Source organism: Pectinophora gossypiella, chromosome 15, assembly GCF_024362695.1.
Source record: "Pectinophora gossypiella chromosome 15, ilPecGoss1.1, whole genome shotgun sequence".
Taxonomy (NCBI): Eukaryota; Metazoa; Arthropoda; class Insecta; order Lepidoptera; family Gelechiidae; genus Pectinophora; species Pectinophora gossypiella.
In genome coordinates this window covers 15,607,650-15,632,073 of record NC_065418.1, presented here as the reverse complement: position 1 = coordinate 15,632,073, position 24,424 = coordinate 15,607,650, and the positions used below count along the sequence as shown (strand labels likewise).

Genomic DNA, 24,424 nt, shown 5'->3' with positions numbered 1-24,424 from the left:
CCTAACGCCAATCTCATGTAAACCCAAGATGGCAAATCAAATTACAAGCTACGATATGCAAGCGACACGAAAGAAGATAAAGTAATTTTAATAATGAGCTCTGCTTAACGTAATGAAATCTAGCGCTTACTAACCGCGCAACAACGATATCAAGTGTAAATATTTTCATGATAGCTGAACTTCCTTACCTAAATAACTTTCGAACTAATAAAATAATTTCACCGTTACCGGTATTCTGTGGCACCGGTAGTGTTGACCGGTCGGCCTCCGCCCGCGGAGAGCGCCGGCCGCTTCAAGCCGCTTCGTGTCTTGTTTATTTATCTACTTACCGGCTAAACATCTGCAGGTTAGTCGACCAACACTCGAGGACTTCCATCCGCCACATTTCACTGGTGCAACGGGAAGTCTCAACTAAATCAAACTAAGTAGAGTGGCATGTTTAGTTAAACTATATTATTCAGAAAGTATTTGTACGACTTAACTCTAAAGTATAGCTGTGAACTAGTTACTTACCTCATAAATTATTCTAAAATTACATAGACGGCAAAGTACTTGTGTGTTTAAAATTTAGTTAAAAGTGATTTATTCTTCGTTCGTTCTGTAGTTTTGTCCCACATTCCAAAAAAAATCTTAGTTTGTCCCATATCACTATTGAAGTCACTACTAAAAACGAATTAAAATAGTAAAGCTTATATTTATTTCTTACTTTTTATGAGACAGATTTTGAAGTCTGTTTAATTGTGGTAATTACTTAGTTATATGCTGCGATTGTACAAATTAGTAAGTTTCGCCAAAGCAAATATTAAGCTTTGACATATAAAATAGTATGGTCCGTAGAAGAAATATAAAATAGGACGAAGCAGGAATGTAATGACGAAAATTAAATTTTGGGACTGGGGAAGCATATTGTTTGGGACGACCTAGCGACTTTTTAATGTGGAACAAAACTCTGTGGGACAAACGAAGAATAAATCGGACAAGTTGCATAATCGTAATCACACAGAGCAATTATAGTTTGGTTTCGACAAACTTCCGTTGCTCACACAACAGCTGTTCCAACAACTCTTTATTGTGGTGTCGTTTCCACGGCCATTTCCTCCCATGGCACATTTTTATATGAAATAACGTTTTGGATTTTAATCTAAACAGAATCACCTACTTACTAAATAACACGTAGGTGGATGTATTCTTATATTTTTCTCTTTGGGATCGTCCTAATCGCGGTACAAAATTCTCTAGACGAAAACTATCAAAGCCCCCAAAGTACACAAGGAGATGACCAGACACGTTTGAAAAATTCCCGAAAAGGTGCGGCCCCAATTTGTTGTGAGACCAAATTGGACGGGTGGCTCAAGGGTCACCGGTACCTTAAGAAGGGTTACCGGTACTTCGCAGAGGGTTAACCCGTTAAGTTGTTTGCTGCCAACGGCCCAAGTCCCTCGTTATTCTATTTTCTCATCTTTGCAGTACTCCAGGGACCTTCAAGTGTTGGAACACACGTGTCCTGAGGATATCTGACAACGCTATGAGATTGTTGCACTACAATACAACTATACTTGCTTGCTCTTCGCTGTAATTTTAGATTAGTTCTGCAGTCAAAGCACGACAATTGTTTGGTCAACGTGAAATTATTTGCTTTTGTTCGAAGTTTTGTACTTCGTGAATAGGTTCTAAAATAAATAATAAAACAATACTTTATAAGTTACAAAGAAACTATGATGGTACCTAGTCTCCTAAACAAACATCTATTGGAGCAAAGTCGTTGTGTTCAGCTAATTAAACATGTAAGTATTCAATCTCCAGCAGATATGGCTGAGTGTTGCTTGCGGTGCGTGTTTGCACAGTTGCTGACGAGTCCAGCGTTGCTAATGTATATTAATTACTTTTTGTTGAACAAATATGATACCTTCTTCACGTTATTCAAATATGACTCATATATACCATACAGACACAAAATCACGCTTATAATCGCTATCGGAATGGACAGGTAATAAACTTGTAGCCATACCTTGTAAAATTGACCTCCAACAAGTTTATTTATGGTAATTAGATACGTCAAATAAATATTTTTACCCTTACCACTTCTTACATACAGAAGTTTGACAACACCAACTTAAAACTAACGAGTAAGTAATTTAATTACGTCCTCATTATGAATGTATATTCAAGTTTCGATCAAACTATTCACATCATTAACTGAACAATCTTCCAATTGCTTTCTCAAATTAATGTGACAGCTCGAAGCATCGGCACCTCTGAGTGAGAACAGTGCATCGCGCCAGTGTTAATATTCCACCATTTATCTCGCAGCAAACACCTCTAATGGCCGGCACTATGACTTGCAACAACACTCGTATACCATATTCATCATGTATTTACCGCGAGCTGCATTCTATGCCTCTCGTAAACACAAAGGGCCTTATTATCATCTTATTATTTTAATATTGTTGCAATAGTACACAATGCGACGCGTCTATTATTATTTGTACCAACAGACACTAATGAGCGTGTAGGCATACCACCAACTTTACCAACACATCCACCAAATTAAATGACTTGTAACTTTGGCTCTTATTGCGGGAGTGTTGCTGTTAGTTTGGAGTGTGTGTCAGTTGGCCGAAGGTGTGTTTAAATGGTGAGGATACAAAGGAGTGACATGGGATGTGTCTCGAGCTGTCACGGTTCAGTTTGGAGAGTAAATAAACGTAATTATGATTAGTGGAATCGAGAGGAGGCTCGCGACGCCGCGGATGCGTAGCATACGGAGAGCAGTGGGCTCACTCAATAGAAACGCCTAGACGCTCACACAAACATACGTACTTTAGAACGTTCAACTATATTTTTTTTTCGTTCATACCCACTATTTTCCGATCAGACTATGTTTGTAGGTGAGCTTTTAGGTATAGACGTTTGGACAGAGTTGACTCACTGTTCTGTATGTATATACTACGTAAGGTGCGCGGGCGCTGTGTGGTCGCTCGAATCGAGTGTTATTTTATTAGGCCGAGCTCGACGAGGGTTTTTATAAGGAAAATGATTAAATGTGGTCTCAAGTGATACAGGTAATGATTACGTGTTGACATTGACTAGGCGGCTATTGGATAACATTGCTTTTTGCTTGTCTATTGCATAAAAAGTCTCGTTTCTAAAGTTGAAGTAGGCATTTTTTTTCATGAACATTATCACCTGCAAGAGAAGTGTGTCAGGATCGAAGCAAATGAAATTCTATAGTCTCTGCTTACCCCGGTGGGAAATAGGCGTGAGTTTATGTAGGTATATATGTATGTGTATTCACCTGCAAACTTTTCGCATTAACTGTGTCTAAACTACATCACTAAATCTACTCATTAAAATAAAAAAGTGTAGCAATAGTTATTAATGATAATTTAAAATGGTTTACTTATACATCTTCGTATTAGTTGTGTTTATCTTTGTGCAACTAAGAGTATAAAGTATATTATATTTCTTATCGACCTATGAAGAATACAAGTTACAAACTATAGTCTCGGTCGCGTTGACTCCCAACCTGTGTCCCACGCCAGCTTGACCACCGGCCCCATCAGCCGTGGGCATCCCATAGGGCGGCGTCATGTGCGAACAATGCGCGGGCGCAACTGCAATAACAACGTCACAGTCGCTGCGCCGAGTAATGGCCAGGTAATCACCGTGAGTCAGCCGTTGTGGACAGAACTGACTGATAAACGAGGGAGTTTCCATTATTTGTATCTATTTAAGGGAAATTGCGTTTGTAGGGTAGGTGCTACTTTGAAATTGTAAAAAAACGATAGGTAAATATGTAGGTAAGGTAGTGATCGAAAATTTTATCATAACCTTAGTACTCGGCGTTATAAATTTGTAATTGATACATTTTTAGAATTTGTTATTCTACTCATCATCATCATCATCATCAGCCGTACGACGCCCACTGCTGGGCATAGGCCTCCCCCCAAGGATCTCCACGACGACCGGTCATGCGCTGCCCGCATCCAGCGGCTTCCCGCGACCTTCACCAGATCGTCGGTCCACCTTGTAGCGGGCCTACCCACTGAGCGTCGTCCGACACGTGGTCGTCACTCCAGAACCTTTCCGCCCCATCGGCCATCGATTCTCCTCGCTATGTGTCCTGCCCACTGCCACTTCAGCTTTGCAATTCTCCGAGCTATGTCGGTGACTTTAGTTCTCCTGCTTTAGTTCTTTTATTCTACTAGAAGGTAAGAATTCTTCGCTTACTATACGGATAAAGCTGAAAGCAAAACAGAAATACTTCAGCATCGTACGTTCTGTTAGAATTTTAGAAATAGAACGCTCATGACGTCATGAGAAGAATTCGGCGCGTGAAATCACTGGAGAGCATCCGAATTTTTCAAATTAACAAAACAAAAATCGACCTTCCCTGCTAAGTCTGCTATTTGATATTTAATTAATTTTATTTTTAGCACATAATTCTAGTAAGTAAGTGATTTTATGTAAATATTTTTTGTGCAATAAAGTTTATTATTATTAAGTGATAGCGATAAGGTGATTGATTATAATTCTGTATAAAACTAAAAATTTTGACAGCGCGTACAAAGTGGAAGAATCTTGATGCGCTATCAGCTTAAGTATAAGCACGACACCATGTGGTGACACGGTATTTGAACTTGAAACCGACGTTAGGAATACTGGGCTGCCTGCTCTCCGACATAACATAACGTGATAGGCATAGGTGGTTAGTAAATATACACCTACTCCTCGCCAGCTATATTTAAGTCCCATGTAATAGGGGGCGAGCCTATTGCTTTTAACCGGGCACAAATCCCGGATACCACGTGATAATTTACTATATATTTTATCTTCCTATCTTCAAAATGCCACCTATTAGGTTCATAAGGTTCCCTCATTGATGATCTCCATGCGAGTTCAGGTGCAACCCGTGACAATTCTGTTTGTCCACCACATTCCTCCACTGTTTGGCCTCCGATTGTGTGCTCCGTTGTCAAATTATCCGTCAGGCTGTTTGGATATCGTTACTTTCATTCCTGTACTCGCGACTTGATAGCTTGTTGCTTTCTGAATGCTTGGTTTGTGTTTGCTCTGAGCAAAGAAAGATGGTTATTTTTATAGGTAGCTAAGAATTAGCATTATTCAACTTTCTGAACTTATACATCATCCCGGAATTACTTAGGTATTACATTTTAGAACGTACCGGTCGGCTGGTAACACGCAACTAATAAAAGCTGATGGAAACACATTCGGCTTTAGCCGATGCAGTGATGCAATCATCACAATCCACTCCATTGATACCCTCATTACAACCCCATCATGATAATCCGCAACGATTTCGCATTCTACTGCATTTAATCTGCCAATCGCAGCTAGCCGTAATGACATTAGGCAATACTGACTAATTGCTGAATAGCGACTCGACCCCGGATTCACTTGGGTATAATTTTAACCCCATAGTCTTCTGGAGCAATAAGGCAATCTTTCTTGTGTTTATTTCAAAATAAATAATATTTAATTTGAAAATAAAATGTGTAATCTAATATTATTTATATTAGATTTTATTTGAAATAAAAATCGCATGCAAATTCGCTCATTGGTTCCCGAGTTTATCCTGACATACAGATGACAGATTTGAATAAATGAAACAACAAAGAAAAGTGTAAATAAAGTATTCATTGGTGCTAATTCCTGTAAATACCATCTAATTTTATTTTAAGTTATATCTGTCATTTTCTTATCCGCCGAAAAGGAAAAGGACGGGTAATCGACAAGCATAAAATTTATGGAACACACGTCAATTTTAAGGACAAATCTAAAAAAACCGTCTAAAAATTTTACATCAGTCAATAACCCGACACAGGTAAGTAGACAGCACGTCAAACGGATTGCATACCAGCGACATACCTTTTTGATTCGCCCGGGTTATTCATTCATTTACTCATTCTTCCTAAAATTAAGAGCTGTGAATCGTCCGTCCCTTTCCTTTTCGACGGATATGAAAATGACGGATATAACTTAAAATAAAATTAGGCGATGTCTGCAGGAATCGGGGCCATTAAGTACTTACACTATCGCTCCTAAAAATTGTTGGTGAAGTAACTGTAACAAAAATAACATAAGCTCAATTGTGGTAGTCAGAGGCACGATAAGCTGCAAAAGTCCAATCAGTTTCTTGCAAAGTAATAAATTAACTGGTTGCATTTAAGACCTCCTGGTTACATGTCGTTTCTGTAATAGACCAAAAATACCTACAAAAACATAAATTTTATAATTATGAAAACTAATGATTCATAATTTCACCACAGGGCGGTTAAAATGACCACATCGAAGCAATTCATCTAAGAAAGCAATATTGCAATTTGACATTAGCGCATATAAAAGTAAGTGCGCAATGCAAACAAATGTCAAATAAGTAGCAATAACCTGCAATCAATATTGCTTTCTTAGATGAATTGCTTCGGTGTGGCCATTTTCACTCCCCTGTTTACAAATAATTCACTGGGCTCATTGACTGAACTTTTGGTCTTTGATTCTACATCTATCGAAGATGAATTAAATACCCACCGAACTATCTGTTAGACCAACGTGATAGGTGGCGAGCCGTATCGCCGTCTATAATGGTCAAACCAACTGTGTTAGTAAAAGCTGAAGAACTTAGGAAAAAAAATAATTCATTTGTGTAAGTCCGGTACCGGGGTTCTTTTTTTTTTTCTTTTTCTTTTTTTTTGACGTGACTTATTGTAGATTTGCCGCAGATGGCATTAACTACTTGGCCGGACAAATGGGGAGCGCTGAAGGCTCTCACCCGGTACAACGACAACAGGCCTGAGGGTGCCCAGTTGGGCGTGAACCTCGGCTCAGGGCGTCGTCTGAGAGGAAAAATATTTGAAAGAATTAATCGACCCTAGTGGGTCGATAGCGATAAGCGCTGAATGAGGGAAATCGTCGACCACGCCGGCGGGGTCGGTATCGGGGCCCGGTACCGGGGTTCGAACCGGCGCTCACCGATTGAGAAGCAAGCCGGTGAACCACAGGACCACAGTCACAATTCAAACTACAATCAAACTGAAAGAAATTCATTAATTTTTTTTCTGTTATGGCGGCGAATATCGTTCCGAAAAATTCGTTGAGTAATTAAAAATATATCAGAGGCATGTTTTACCGCTCTGTCGTCTGTCTACATCGCTTCTATGGCCACTGCCCGATCCGGCCATAAGAGGATTACTTCACAAACACGGTTCAAGTGCTGTTTACATTAAGATTATGTTGTACGCGGAGTGGCTCCGTTAATGTGGAAATATGCAACCGCTGGAAGATTTTAAATTGTATCGGCAGATGGTCAAATGTTTTTAGAAGAATAAAATCCGTTTGGGACGGATAATGTACAAGACTTAACGAAACGGAAAACGAATTTACTACACGAAGTTTGTATCATCCAAAAAATAAAAAAAAACTTGAGAAGTCTTTCAACTACTTATAAATAAATACGTGAAAATGAGATCTGGTCTTAATAAAATAACAGATAGGTGTGAGGTACAGTAATGCATAAGTACAATTTATTTTATAAAGTAGAATTTTCCTATCTTTTCCCTATCATTTCCATGGCATGCAAGTGTTGCCAGCCCTGTGATTATTTTTTTTGTTATTTCCAATACTAAGTATTTGCCGCAGCAGATGTGATACTTTTTTTACAACCAACAAAAATGACTGACGTATTCCAATTTCCACATCCAAAATTAAATTATTAGTTGCTTCGTCCAAATTATTTCTTGTTACGCATGTCAAGTATGATACTTGAATTATTGGTAATAAGTTAATAACAGTGAGTTGTGAGTAGAGGCTCTATTTGTGCAAGTTGCAAGTCAGGGTGCTAACGACGGCCGTGGTGGAGAGTGGTGTGCAGTGGTGGACGGCAGGGGACTTCCGACGGTAAATAAACAGGAGGTGTGTCGGCAAATTATACTTGTCCGGTATGTCGGTGGTGGTGTGGGGTATGGGCGGAAGCGGGGAATTTAGCGGAGACTTTTGTAATGGAAATTAATAGTGAAACATACATAACATAAGCTCCCAATTGGGGTAGTCAGAGGTACAGATGGAGGTATTAAAAGAGAAAAGCTTTCCTTCACTTGGTGTGAAATAGACAATAAAAAAAGTGCCTGAATTCAATTACTTTGTATACGAGTAAGCGCAAAAAATATCCTTTGCATTTTATGTACAAATGCAGAGATCTAGACATATAAATCTGCTTATCAATCAAACAAATGGCGGTTTTAATAGACAATTATAACCATCATCATCTCCATAGCGATAACGTTATCGCGTTTTCACAGGATTAGCTTACCTAACCTGAAAATTTGACAGGTCCGGTTTTATACAGAAGCGACTGCCTGTCTGACCTGCTAACACTAGGTGTTAGGTGACTTACCCGCAACGCATTTCCCGGGAATGTGGATTTCCTCGCGATGTTTTCCTTCACCTTCACCTTTAATCATTTATGATCTAGGTAAACAAATTCGAAAATCATTGGTTTAGCTCATGGTAGGATCCGAGCCTGTGACCTCGATTCTTCCAACTGGCCTACTACGGCTCTCCGACAATGATAACCATTAATTGGATTTATATTTTAATAGTGTGCCATGTTGTCAGTTGATAACCGCTACATCGTTCACTGCAGGCCACGCCCGGGCTGCGCTAACTAGGCAACTAGCGGCGGTGAATAAGCGGTTTCTGCGCTGTCAGCCGGCCTGTCGATCGTAGACGATTGCTCTCGATCGCCGCCGATCGTCGTCGATCGCCATAATTGGGCGCGGCGTCGCCCGCGCAGCGCCAATTGACGTCTAATCAACTCGGATCAAAACGAGAGCACGTCATTATGGTTATTGGTTTGTTAGTAACATTATAGAGTTATTGGTTGTTAGGGTAGTTATTTAGTTGATTCGAGGCGCAGGTGTACATATTTGGGAATTGGCTTGTATAGACATAATTCTGGTAAGTTGCAATTGCAGTCACAGCTTAGCAAAATAAAAAATAAAAAAAGTTTTATTTCTGTAAATCTATAACAAGTGCCATCTGACTACTTGTGATAGGAATGCCTCGCTCTTCCAACGCATTCATTACAATCTGATTTACACTATACTGTCTAGGCTTATCCAAAACTTAGGTACTTAAATTAAACATCTACGTGTGTGTGTGTGTGTGTAACCGTGTGCTTGTGTGTGTGTGCTTAGCAGGACAAGTGAATGTAGGTATCTATTCTAATGCTCCCTAATACTTTCCATGTTCCTACTTATATTTTTAATTTAGAATCTTTTTCAATAATAAATCGAATAAGCCATTCCCTATTCCACTTAAAACTTCTAACATAATTTTCAAGTTGTTGTACGTAATGCCTGTATAATTTTCCATATGTTATTTTCAATAAAGTGGTCACAAATAAGTCGATTCAATCTCACGATACCTATTACATTAATACGCCCTTGGGGATTAGTTCCGGCTGTAAGGGGAGGAAGGGAGGAGGGGAGGGCAAGGGGGGAAGTGGCGACTGAAAGGAAATAAAATTAAGTTATGAAGTATGAAATCGGTCCGGTATCGATTTTATAGCTCCGGCAGTGACTTCGCCTTGCGTTTCGTTCTGAGCGGTTTATACCATTTGCGTTTCTGGTGTACTTGTATCATTATTTTATTTTCTATAAAAGATAAGTATGGAGTTATTTATGGGACTAGGTATCGGCCCAAATAAATATAGGTATTTGCAATAGTGTTAAGGATGTAGACATGTAGGCTAGGTACGTATCTTCTCTAGATTAATAGATCAATTGACTTACCCTACTGTCATACCGGGTCATGAATCAAAGTTGTAGAGTCGCTTTAACATAAGTATTACGCTATAATGATCGACTTCTAGCTAGTACTATACTAATTACGTACGAACGACTATAGACCCATTTCCATTCTACCTGCTATTTCTAAGCTCCTTGAGCGCATCTTAAATTCCAGACTTATAAATTTCCTAGAGAAGAACAACCTTTTATCAAAAAACCAATATGGCTTTCGTCGAAAAAAATCCACCAACGATGCAGTTCATAATTTAACTAATTTTGTCTGCAATAATCTTGATGCGGGTAATAAATGTATTGGTATATTTTTAGACCTGGCTAAGGCCTTTGATGCAGTCTCTGTTCCTCTTCTACTTAATAAACTCGAAGGTTTTGGCATTCGAGGCAATGAACTCACACTGTTTAGGAGCTATTTGACTGACAGATAGCAGTGTACATCGGTTGGAAGGTACGTTAGCTCAGCGCTTCCCATTACTTATGGTGTACCGCAAGGTAGTATTCTTGGTCCAACACTATTTTTAATTTATATTAATGACCTCTGCCAAATAGATCTCTCGTCAGGAAGCCTAATTTCATATGCTGACGATACTGTACTTCTATTCTCAGGTAAGGCTTGGCAGGATGTTTTCACTTATGCTCAAGGTGGCTTTGATAAAGTTTCTAATTGGCTATCAGAGAATGCACTTACCCTAAATGCTAATAAAACTAAATATTTAACTTTCTCAATTCGTAATGTTTCCCATCTTTTTCAAAACTATAAAATTCTTAATCACACCTGCCGTATCTCTGAATCTGAATTTTGCTCGTGTCTAGCCCTTGAACGCTCCTCTACAATAAAATACCTGGGAATTATTGTAGACCACAATTTAAACTTCAATAACCACATTGAATTACTATGCGGTAGGATTCGTAAGCTTATATATATATATTTAAATATCTAAGACATGTTGCTGACAGAACACTATTGCGGCAGGTATATTTTGCTCTATGTCAATCACTACTGACATATTGTATATCGTCATGGGGTGGGGTTCCTAAAACAAAACTTAAGTCCCTAGAGGTAGCTCAACGAGCAGTCTTAAAGGTTAGCTCTTTCAAACCCTATCTTTATCCAACACGGCTCCTCTATCAATCTTGGGAAGTTCTTACCGTGCGACAATTATTCATATTAAGCATCATACTCAGACAGCATTGTGAGCTAACGTATGACCCAGGTAGTCTATTGAAACGTAGGTGTGATGTAGTTTGTCACAGGTCTTCTAATTTTAGTACGGCCTTCTCAAAAAGGTTTTTCTGCTTTATAGGGGCCTACCTATACAATAAGTTGAATAAATACATATCAATATATTCGATGAATCATTATGAGTGTAAAACCAAAACAGCTAAGTGGTTACAAAAATTATCGTATGACGACACTGAAGAATTATTACATATTTTGTCATGATTAAAATAAATTGCAATTACATGTATATTATATATCAGTCAGACCCTTAAACTTATGTATGAATCCTTTAAAAATCTGCTTTGTATTCAATTTAATGATTAGTTATAAGAACATTGTATTTACTCTTCTCACACACCCTCTCACAATCACTCACGTACACTTACATCTTACACAAAGAGAGGTTCACAACCTTTTGTATGATAATAACTTTATTGTAACTTTTTTGTTGACTCTGTCGGAAACATAGGATTGTATGCTGGCTATATTTTTGTGTCTTTCTCCAGGAGAGAGGCATCATAGACTGAAATACAAGTATTTATATACTTAGTCGGCTATGGTACCTACTCAATTATATTCATGTCAATTATGCTTAACTTAAGGAAAACTATGTACCGATATTTTTGTCAATAAATATTATTATTAATTACTCTTGCTATTTATCTTTTGTGTTGTATTTTATATTTCCTGTAAGTATGTGCAATAAAGTATTTCTGAATATAAAAACATCATTATGCCCGGCGCACAGTGCCATCGATACTCTCTGTCATTCAACATCTCTTTTAAAATTACTAATAACGCGCCAGCCAGGATAATGTGCTTCAAAGAAGTCACATCATCACATTCAGTAAGTACCTATATGCTTTATTAAAGTGTCAATTATTATAACAAATAAGTTCCCATACCACTGTGGGTGGATGGGAATTGTACAATTAAACCGTTGATTATTCAATAATAACCTTGAGGTCCGTAACAAGTAGGCAGTTGTTCGTCCAGATTGCTTGTACGAGTTAACCTGTCCGTCACCGTCACTGTCGCTAATCAAAACGTGTCCGACGCACCCCAAATTGAATAATAACCTGTTAAGGCGAGCCGTGGCGCGGCGCGGGCGCGGGTGGCATTGTGCCGCAAATTGCCGCCAAATTGGGAACAGAACGCAATCGCAACTCCATTTAGCGCGCGCCTGCACCTGATTGGTCGCCACGCCCCTCCCCCCGCGCCTCCAAAACTCCATTCAAACCCGAGCAAAGAAATGAAATTATGCACTCCGTAAATAAGAACGGCTTTGTGAGTGAACTCGCCTTATTTAAACTGTCAGTGGTTTCTGAACGAGTTCGCGGGAATGAAGGCGCGACAGCCTCGTGACGTCACAGCGGTTAGCTTCGCCGTCTTCGACTCTATAACACTCTATTAGACTGTTTGGACTTCACGACTTCTTTCTATTAGAAGATTTGACTCTATTTCATATCGGCATTGTTCCTCGGTAGTTACAACGTTACCCTTCTTTGTTAAGGCTGTATACTCATATTTGTCTACTTCTCGTCGACATAAGGACTTGTCAATCTGCGTTAGATATTTATTTAAGTATGTAGAGTTCCTATTGCGGCTGCCATGACAATTGACAGACATTATGGGATTGTATAATATACGAGTAGATATAAGTCTTAATACAAAGAAACAACACACACAGATTAAAGAAAAGGTTAACGTCGTATCTTATAGGGAAGTCAAGGAATTGGCCTTTGATAGACTGGAATGGAAAATGCTACACCGACAAGAGCGGCTCTTAAATTGATGATGATAATAAGTCTTAATATAAGTAATATTAGCTAGTGACTCGGGAAGTCTCTTTTCTAATTGACACAAGTGTGACAATTCCACAATTACCTAACATGAATCTTTTTTAAATAAATACACTTTTACCCTACCTTAAACATGCGCCGTGTCCTAATTAAACTAACTCTAAACAAGACAATTACTTATCATAAACAAACACAATCATAAATAAATTATCTGTCTCGCTCTGGGCGCACCGTCAGTCGCTCGATGCGTGTTGTGCAAACAGCTCTATTAACAACACAATCGACTCGATGCCATCGCGACAAAAAAACGACACTTGTATCCAAGACAGGGGTGTCTCACATTTTATTCACTTGTCGCATTTTATAAAAGTAACAGAAAAATAGGTAAGATTTGTAGAGATCATTTTGAATATAATCTAATTTATAAAAATGTCTTTAAAAGTGATTAAGCTTATAACTGAACATTAGCTTTTAGATACAATTAAAATGATCATGAGGGAGTAAAATTGATGTACCTAAAGTAGATACTTATTCGATTATTTATTAAAAGTTGTATTAAAATATTACTTACAACTACGTTTATCCTTAAGATATTTTTTCATAAGATAAGATAAGATATTTATTGTGTATAAATTTAGGTACAATATACTTGCAGTTACAGTAGCAATATCATAGTCTCACTAAATTCTACCTTTTCAGGCTTTTACACAAGATTAAAATGTTAGCATATTATTATTACTATTGCAGTCAATCAAATAAAACTTAGGTTAGTTTCAAATAACTTGACTAAAAATAATTAATTATAAGACGATGTCAAATCAAAACATTCATAAACTCAAAATATCAGCAGTAAAAACAAATTTAGTGTGTTTTAAGATTCATACTAATCGACTTACGATAGTATAAAATAAACCTCAAAAAATGTATAAATAAACCTCGAAAATAACCGTCAACCCAACGACAGGACTCCTCTGTCTAATCCCCTTGTTACAACTTGTACTAATCCATTGTCACATAAATGCGTGAACTCCCGGCGGGCCTGCGCCCCCGGGACTTCGCCCCCGGGACTGCGCCCCCGATCGCCACAACGACACGCTAACCGGTCGCATTATTTGCGTGATGTTATTGGATTTTATTGAATTAATGGGTTAACGTGTGAATTAATCTTTTTAGCTTTAACTCGGTGAATTAATTAATTTAACTGATATGTTAAATGCAATATGGAGAAAAGATGAAATGTGAATGATCTTGTTTGGTTTTTGAAATATGAATAAGAATATGATATGAATAGATGCTGCTACGTAATTTTATACAAAATAAAAATATCTAAAAGTTACATTGCTTTAGATTTTCATAAACATAATTTATGATTGCTTCCGTTGCCGCATGCGTGCGCCACTCAATATAAAGTGATGTTTTTTTTTATTTAACAAGAAATTATTATGAGAAAAATGTGTGATAACCGTTAAAAGAACGGCCTCCGTGGTCCAGTGGTTGAGCGTTGGGCTCACGAGCCGGAGGTCCCGGGTTCGAATCCCGGCAGGGACATGTCACAAATGTGTCTTTGTGATCCCTAGTTTGGTTAGGACATTACAGGCTGATCACCTGATTGTCCAAAATGTAAGATGATCCGTGCTTCGGAAGGCACGTTAAGCCGTTGGCGTCGGTTACTACTTACTGATGTAAGTAAGTAGTCGTTACATGAGCCATGTCAGGGGCCTTAGGCGGCTCAATGGTAACCCTGACACCAGGGTTGATGGTGTTGGTATTCCACCTCACAACCCACATGATAAGAAGAAGAAAACCGTTAAAAGAAGCAATGGGCACATTTTGTTATCATTCTACAAGCCAATTCAGAACACAACATCCGCCGCCATTGTTAACATATCACCAGCCTTCCAGTCCATTTCACTTGATATATCTGAGCGATTGTACTAGTGTTACCAGCCCACGTGGGGAGTGAGGGGAAACATGTCCAAACAACTAATTGTTACTCCTTGCTCCCCGCGATTAATGACGTCACGCCGATTACAGCTGGCAATACTGCGTATTCATTTCATTACTGCCATCGTAGAGGTGATAGCGAAATAAATCGAAGATATTTCACACAACACTTTAAAATAAATAGTAAATGTTTCCTTAGTTGAGGATAGGTTAGTAAGAGTTTTAAAAGTGGTTTTAAAATTATTTGGCTTTGATAAAGTAAACCAAATGTTTCACAAGCGAATTATTTTAATTGTTGTTTTTTATTTAGGTACGTACGGTCACGAGCATTAATATGCATACACTTTAGTACCATGTCACATTAACTTTTTTGACAAATTGAACTGTAAGTCTCACTAAATGTCAAATATGTTAGTGCGACAGAGTCCTAAAGTGGGTACATTATATTGCTCTTGACTGTACCTACGTTATGGTCATGGAGCTAGAAAGGATTCGCCCTACATGTGTTAATTGAATACAAAGGCTCAGTGCACCTCAATAGTTTTATTAGAATTCTTTCCGGCCAAGTCCAACCACCCCATCTGCGGCAAATCTACAATAAGTCACGTCAAAAAAAAATAGTATGCGTTACTGTCAGGAAAATAACGAAATAAAGCAAGCAATTCTATAAATTCGATATATGGAAGTTCGGAGCTTAAATTAGAGAAGCGCTAACCTTACACTATTCTAGAGTCACCTATAAACAAACAGTTAAACTTTACTACACCAGCTTATTTATAGTTTAATTTCCAACAACACGCACAAGAAATCCGTCCAAAAACGGGAGAATCACACAAACGGCGCGAGAAACGTAACAAATTCGACCCTTCCGGTAATGTGGCCAGTTAACTCAGGCCTCTTACAATCCCTGGCCTGGGCCTATGTGGCCTGAAATTAAGGGTTTCGAGGAGGTGTGGGAGGTCAACCTTGGCTGGTAATTGTGACATACGAGTAATAAATTGTGCCTGCGAGGTTGTCGGCACGTCGTAACGAGCGAACACGGCAAATTAACAATTAAGCGCGGCTCTGTCGTGTTAATTAGTAAACTCTCGAGTGGAAATTTAAACTGCGTACGCGAGGAATGCGGGTGCAATCGTGTACCGTACGTAGACTACCCGGGCGGCGCGGGCGCCGGCCTCGACAGTAACACATGGAGATATGTAGTGTAGGGGGACGACAAATGGTTATTGGTTGGCTAAGCAACAGAGTCTGGATATACGAGATCTTAAGCTAGAGCAATTCAGAACCTTCGAATTATCCACATTCAGGTAATATACATTTATACCTCAATACTCGTATCAATAATGTTTATATTTCAAATGTCTTCTACCTGTATTGTTGGCATCGGGCTGGGCTTATGTATATGCGAGTATATTATATGGGTATTTTTAATGTTTGTCTTCTATAATATGGAAATGTACAAATCTGTATTGTTAATCTCGACATTTTCTACTTACACAGAGGAATACGTACGTTGTGTTGTGATTTTCTAACAGAATTATCATCTTAATCATTGGCCCCATTCCTGTACTGAAGACGCCATAATCATAAGAGTACACGTGACCAAAAATTGTGAGTTCAAAAATCCGCAGCATCTCACGAGCGCCAATCCCGGTGTAATCCCGCGATCCCGATCCCGCAATTAGTCTGTCAGTCCCGCTTGGCACATAATCAATATCGACTGGCGACCGAGGATTACCGGACGGCTCAACCCGTTGTCGACTAGTTAGGACGAGTTCTCAAACGTAATCTCATTTTCACACCACGCAAGGAAGGCTGGGAGAGATGTTCCTTTTTTTGGTCATAATTTCACCTTTTAAAGTAGTATATGACTAACATCGACATGATCTGATAGCTACTTAGTAAACAAGTATACAGTTTAGTGTAATAAATAAAAATACGACTTTTAAATCACCGAAGCCTTACAAGTGCCTCGAGAATCGTTAGTCTGAGTATAATAATAAATTGCTAAAGTTGAATCTTGTTTGTCTTATTTCATCATCATCATCATCAGCCCATTAACGTCCCCACTGCTGGGGCACGGGCCTTCCCTATGGATGGATAGGGAGATCGGGCCTTAAACCACCACGCGGGCCCGGTGCGGATTGATGGTTGTCTTATTTATTAATTAATAATAAATAGCAAAATGAACCTAGATTGAATATAAGCGGTAGAAAAAGTGTCTGTCCATCCCAATACAGATTAGAGGTGTGAACGTATATATGTGAACTCGACCTGTTTCCTTCTTCGTAATCGGATAATACATCTACTAGTTGCCGACATATAATCCAATCACTGCCCACGGCGATTGGTCCTGATTACATGCGGATTACAGTTAGATTACAGTTGGATTACACTGTATTACAGGATTACAGACTGCGAGCGATTAGGCCGCAATTACTTGGTGATGGTGTGGGGTTAGGAAGAAAGGCTTATAAGTGCTTATGTTACAATTGTGTAGGATTGTCCGCAAGCAATAATTAAGGTATGTTCTCTAGCTTCTTTCGAGGGGAAACTTACCTAACCTATAAAACTTTATTTTGGATAGATAACTGGGTAAAAAATAAATTATGAAATGGTAATCTAGAAAAAGAAGCCAATCTAAGATGACCAAAAATCGACCTCATGACTTATTTACGAATTTTAATTATGAATTACAACGATGGGCAAGTGTATTATTGATGGCAACAAAGTTTTAAAAAAGTACCTAGATTATTTTTATCATCTAGCCTATTGTTTGATTCATTCTTGTATACTTAATGGCCCCGATTCCTGCAGACACCGCCTAATTTTATTTTAAGTTATATCCGTCATTTTCATATCCGTCGAAAAGGAAAGGGACGGATGATTCACAGCTCTTAATTTTAGGAAGAATGAGTAAATGAATGAATAACCCGGGCGAATCAAAAAGGTACGTCCCTGGTATGCAATCCGTTTGACGTGCTGTCTACTTACCTGTGTCGGGTTATTGACTGATGTAAAATTTTTAGACGGTTGGTTTAGATTTGTGCTTAAAATTGACGTGTGTTCCATAAATTTTATGCTTGTCGATTACCCGTCCCTTTCCTTTTCGGCGGATAAGAAAATGACAGATATAACTTAAAATAAAATTAGATGGTATTTACAGGAATTAGCACCAATGTGTCACTATTTGGTGTTATCACTAAAGATTTACCAAATGCATATATAATATACAAAAGGTTATAAGAAAGAACTCGAAACTGCAGATTAGGCTGTATGGCTGTATTCCATTGCTTTCTCACTTGAGACAAGACAATACTGCTATTTTTTTCTATTCATAATGAGACTTTTTGGCGGGAACGGGACGGTTGCTTTCTTCATTGAATAGTCTAAATAATTAATACGAAGTGGTGATGTGGTTAATGATTGCATTAAGTTAGTTGGAAAACATTCCCGGTAGTGTTATTGTTTCGGAATATTCAATAAACAAAGTGTACCTATCCATTTTTGCGTCGTGCCAAAAATCCGCTTCATAACCGGAAAGTTTATGTGGACTTTTGAGTTAATTCGTTTGGCGTTCGGAGTAGGAGTCTGCTCCGAGGGTGAGGGCTTAGGTTTCATCAGTCATCATCATCACGTTTCATCATGTAATCATCATCAAGAATAAAAATACATAAGACATGGCTGTATGGGCATAGTTCCCTTTGCGTTGCCCTTCGGGGAAAACCAAAACAAACAAAAACAAGTTCATAACGTAATGGCCTGGATTCCTGCAGACCCCTCTAATTTTATTTTAAGTTATACCCATCATGTTCTTATCCGCCGAAAATGAAAGGGACGGATGGTTGACAACTATTAATTTTAAAATGGATGAATAACCCGGGTGAATAAAATAGGCATCTCACTGACATGCAACCCGTTTGACGTTTGCTATTAACTTAATTCTGTCGGGTTATTGACCAATGTAAAATTTTTAAAGGGTTGTTTTAGATTTCTGTCTAAAATTGACGTGTGTTCCATAAATTTTATGAATGTCGATTACTCGCCCTTTTCTTTCGGCGGAAATTGACAGGTACTTATAACTTAAAATAAAATTAAGTAAATGGTTTCTATAGGAAATAGCACCATTGTATTATAATCACGATGCTATATTTTGATTTACCTACCTGCCTGTGTATGTGAACTAACGAAACTATATATCGGGCATTATACTTGGTAATGTTTATTTCAATTACGAGTTCAATCCACGTTTGAATACAAAACAAAACCCATGACAGCTTCTCCTCAATTAGCGTTCGTATATGTATTGCTGTATTCGAGCAGCACAGCGGCGGTACAGCAGCGGCACACACGCAACATTATACCGACGGAGTATTAATTTGCGGGACGAGTTTAATCAACAAATTTAATAACAAATTAACTGTTTTGCTGAGCGACGAGCGCTCGGCTCTGGGCCGCGCGCGGGGTAGGGCTGCCGGTGTAGGGTTTCCCACAAAATATGTATCAGTTTAGATCATTTTAAACGATTTACTTGAGCAACAGAAAGTAAATGTGATTTTGTTACTTATGTGAATATTCCATGCTGAATTAATTGCGTTGTAAACTTGGTCAATTCCTTAATATCACAGTTGGGAAACTAAAGTTTAATGAAAAAAAAGCAATTGCCACGCTACCGAGTAAGAGAAAGATACTCACAAAATGTCTTCTGCAGGTACTTATGTGTTGTCTTTGACCCCGGGGTACACTGGGACGCTGATGATGCACTGATCCACGGGTTTTACACGAGATTATCACACATACTTTTAAAACGTTTTAAGTTCTTGCAAGAAACGCGCGCGATGGCCGTTTATCAACTATTTTTTTTAAAGATTAAAGTTGAGGCAGGTTTTGGCGGGAACTAAAGGAGATTTTGCCCGAGAATCTCAGTCGCATGGAATTAAGAATATGAATTATTATTTTGAGTTTAAAAATAAATAATCAAATATAGAATCATTATAAAATTTCAAATTTTATTTGGAATACTAATTTAACTTTAAGTATAATAATGTGTACGTCTGTTAAATAGGTAAAACTTGCTGGATCACCATAATTACTTGATGTAAAAATTTTGTATGTACTCTTAATTAAAGCACATAATAACGGGTTCTTACCGCGTTTAAATGGGGATATGAGACTCCCGATATTTCGACACTGTTGCAAGTGCCATGATCACGGGATGACTGATGAGATTGGAGTGGAGTAGGTAGATCCATAATTTTCTACGGGCAGACATATCTGTCTACCCTCTTTCTTTGCCGCTTGTTTATGTTTTTGATATCGGAATGTTCGGAACCATCTGAACTCGAACAAATTCAAATTCAAATTCAAAAATATCTTTATTCAGTAGGTAACATAGTTACACTTTGAATTGTCAATTTTACATAACGAACGTCTCATCCGCCTAAAACTACTGCAGCTTCTCACAAACTGTATAGCCGGGGAAAAGAAGCTGCAAGAAAAACCTCGGCACAGGGCCCTAGACGTTCTTTAAAAAAATAAAAATAAACATAAAACATAAAATATTGGTATACAATTGAGTAATTTAGCTGCCTAATATCAGTTCTCAGACAGTTAATCCCATGCATTCATATCTTCTAAATAATCACTAACTTTATAATAACCTTTTTTGTAAAGTTTTTGTTTAACTACTGTCTTAAAACAGTTGAAAGGCAAATTCTGAATGTCAATGGGAATCTTATTGTAAAAACGTATACATTGCCCCTTAAAAGATTTAGTAATCTTATGTAATCGACTGACTTGTAAAGCAAGTTTATTTTTATTCCTGGTATTAACAATGTGCCGATCGCTATTTTTTGCAAATAATCCTATGTTTTTTTACATATATTAAGTTTTCAAAGATATATTGTGATGCCAAAGTTAAAATATTAATTTCTTTAAATTTATTTCTAAGTGACATCTTGGGTCCCAATTTGTAAATCGCCCGAATGGCTCGCTTTTGCAGAACAAAAATGCTGTTCATATCTGCAAACTCTAAGTACTCTTGTCTTGTCTTGTCTCTGTATGTACTCTTGTCTACATATAAGTGCTTTTTGATTCTGATTCCTAATAACCGCTGTAACAAAACATAGCATCAAACCTATGTCACTGAAGGGGTAGGCAGAGATGTACTTCCACTCCTCGCCAGCTTTATTTAAGTCCCGGACGAGCCCCTGCAGCGCAAGAATTGATCAGGATATTCATGCATTTGACTAACTTTGTAGTCTACTTAACCTAAAGTTATAGCCAGAGACAAATATTAAATTACTGATATTGCCGGTGGTGGCAGCCCTGCCGGCGGAGGCGGGCGGTTCGTCCCGAATCTGAAAATTTAATTTAGTGCGTTTTGTTCTGGTAATTGGTTTGTTTCCCTCGTTTAGTTACACGCAGATGAATGGAGCGACGACTGATTAGTTTGGACCCGACGCTGTATGTACTTGGTAACGGGTACGTTAGGAATAGGTACAGTCATGAGAAATATTATGTACCCAGTTTAGAACCATGTCGCACTACCATATTTTTCATTTAATGAGACTTACGGCTTAATTTGTCGAAAAAGATAATGTGACATAGTATCAAAGTGTATATATGTATATTAGTACTCGTGAACGTACACGGTTGGACAATATTATTTAAGTCCTTATGTAAAAATATTTATTTCAAATTTTATTTTGAAGTTTCGGCCATGTTTTGGAAATCGACTGTAAATAGCTCAACAAATTATAAATTATGTTACTTTTCTTTTTAGATACTTACTTATTATTTATTTATTTGAAAATGTAGTTTAACTAGAATCGAGAAAGGGATGTAAGCCCTCAATTTCTAGTTCCAACCATCTGGTTCGGACATGTAGAGAGAATGAAAGAATGTAGACTTAGGAAAAAAGATTCATGATGCTGGTCTAAGTGGTAGAGTTGGAAGAGGAAGGCCTAAATTCAAATTCAAAAATATCTTTATTCAGTTGGTAACATAGTTACACTTTGAATCGTCATTTTTTACACAACGAACGTCTCATCCGCTTAAAACTACTGCAGCTTCTCACAACCTGTATAGCCGGGGAAAAGAAGCTGCAAGAAAAACCTCGGCACAGGGCCATAGACGTTCTTTCAAAAAAAATTAAGTCAGGAAATATTTTTATACAATTGAGTAATTTATAGGCGTACATACCGCGATCCATAATGTTTTGAAAAAAGGCCAGGTCGAGTACTCTTACCCGGCGAACACGCATGAAGTCTTTGATGAGAGTGGAAGAAATTAAAGGGATCGTAATAAAAGGGATTCCGTGGTATCTGCCTACGCTAACGGGAAACAGGCGTGATGTTATGTATGTTATTTATTGAAGTATGCCTTTTATTTCGCCAACAGGTGTGGTTCCAGAACCGGCGAGCGAAGTGGCGTAAGACGGAGAAGTGTTGGGGCCGGTCGACCATCATGGCGGAGTATGGCCTGTATGGAGCCATGGTCCGCCACTCCCTGCCTCTACCGGAGACCATACTCAAGAGCGCCAAGGAAAACGACTCCGTCGCGCCCTGGCTACTCGGTATGTATCTCACGCCACCATTGGATTGTGTATACCGATGTTATTATGTCCAAGAATGTAAATAACTACTGACAAAACCTGTAGCCTGTAGTGATCAGAGAGGAAATACTTAGTAGCAATGAGCCTCAATTAAAATCTAAATTTAAATAGTGGTATTTTCGTGCACACAAGCAAATACTATTATATACCTTTTAATTGAAATTGTTGTAAATAGTATGATTGAAGAATATAACAGAAATATAAATCTTTCAGTGTGAGATTTCTAGTCAACGGCCCTTGCATCCTTTGAATTAAGTTTGAGAGGTACATGTTCTTTTTACATTCCAGGACATTTTTAGTTTAGTATTTTAGTTTAGAAATAGTGAATAAGTAGCAAGATCCACTGAAAGGTAAGGTTAGAAGATATTTGATGTTTGTCTGCTTTATTTGCTTATCATTGTTATCACAGAATTGGAAAAACAAACAAATAACCCATACACTTCATAAAAAAATCGAACATCAACATCCATTTTTTAGTAAAAAAGAAACTAAAATCTATATGGGTTAGTACTTAAAACAACAAGGGACTTCGTATAACTAATGAGGTGTTCGATAATTGGACAATCCACGCTATCGACCACTTATCTAAGGACACTGTTGCTGCTTTCACGGATTCTGCTTAATAAACAACTTAAATTGCGTGACAATAACATTCTTATGGGATTATTTATTGTTACATATCTAAACTGTTTGATAAAAGACACCCACTTATAGAGCCCATATAATCGCAGAGAGAGACTTTACAAAGGCTGTCTCGAGCCATGATTGTGGTGGTATCTGATGGTATGATTTTGTTCAAGAGTCGGGCGCCGCGGCGCGGGGCGGGGGCCCATAGCACCGCCACACCCCACCAGTGCGCCCTGGTGAGTCCTATTACATTACTTCAAATATCTTTAAAATTTCCAATGATACATTCTCAAGGACTGTCCCTTAAATGTATGGATATCAACTCTGCGTAATTATGCTCTAATTAGCCTAACTCTTGAACAAAGTCGGCCGCAGTGAATTATATACACATCTAATAATGTTCAAAGTGTTTGTATAATATCTAAAGGCATTTTATTTCTTATAGAAACGAAATAACTCAGTCTTTTATGTAATACATAATAGGTATAACACGTAGTATTGATTGGTGCTCTCTTTCATTGTCTTCCGCTTACAATTGATTTCTTTATATTTAAAACTGTTTTTATAAACTTTATTTTGTTAACATTATTCGACCTCTAGTCAAATATCTAACTTTACTGCATTGCGATATAGTCTACTAACCTTGAATCGTCTAAAAGGAACCATTGCCATGCGTTCCAAGACGCTAGTAGCAAATCATTCCAGAACATAGACAATATTTCTTCTACGATAAAGAGATATTTATGGGGTTACCAGTTAGTATTGGGTTTAGGTTATCTGACACATACTTTTTCGATCCCTCTCTTTATCCCCTTTTTCCGAGATTAAAATTATCCCACATTCTTCGCTGGGTCTCAAACTGTCTTCGTACTAAATTGGTTAAACATTGGCCCCGATTCCTGCAGACACCGCCTAATTTTATTTTAAGTTATATCCGTCATTTTCATATCCGTCGAAAAGGAAAGGGACGGATGATTCACAGCTCTTAATTTTAGGAAGAATGAGTAAATTAATGTGTCGGGTTATTGACTGACGTAAAATTTTTAGACGGTTGGTTTAGATTTGTGCTTAAAATTGACGTGTGTTCCATAAATTTTATGCTTGTCGATTACCCGTCCCTTTCCTTTTCGGCGGATAAGAAAATGACAGATATAACTTAAAATAAAATTAGATGGTATTTACAGGAATTAGCACCATTATAAGTAAAAAGGTAACAGACAAATTAAAAAAAAATATATGGAACAGGGTGCTTAGTTAATGGACGAGTATCCTCCTGACTAGCCCAATGAGGGAATTTCCAGGCCAAGTTCACCAAAAACAATATAGATGGCGTTGTACAGCTTTAACGTGATAATTACCTATTTTCTCATTACTCGGGTAAGTACATACATAC

General features: G+C 38.0%; 1 protein-coding gene across 1 annotated transcript in view; it reads left to right on the top strand.

The window, feature by feature from the left end:
• Positions 1–24,424, top strand: part of LOC126373488 (visual system homeobox 2-like) — a 99,205-nt gene that overhangs the window by 64,582 nt on the left and 10,199 nt on the right. The window contains exon 6 of the mRNA XM_050019643.1: positions 22,191–22,365. Within this exon, the coding sequence (XP_049875600.1) occupies positions 22,191–22,365 (175 nt within the window). The remainder of the gene's footprint in view (positions 1–22,190; positions 22,366–24,424) is intronic.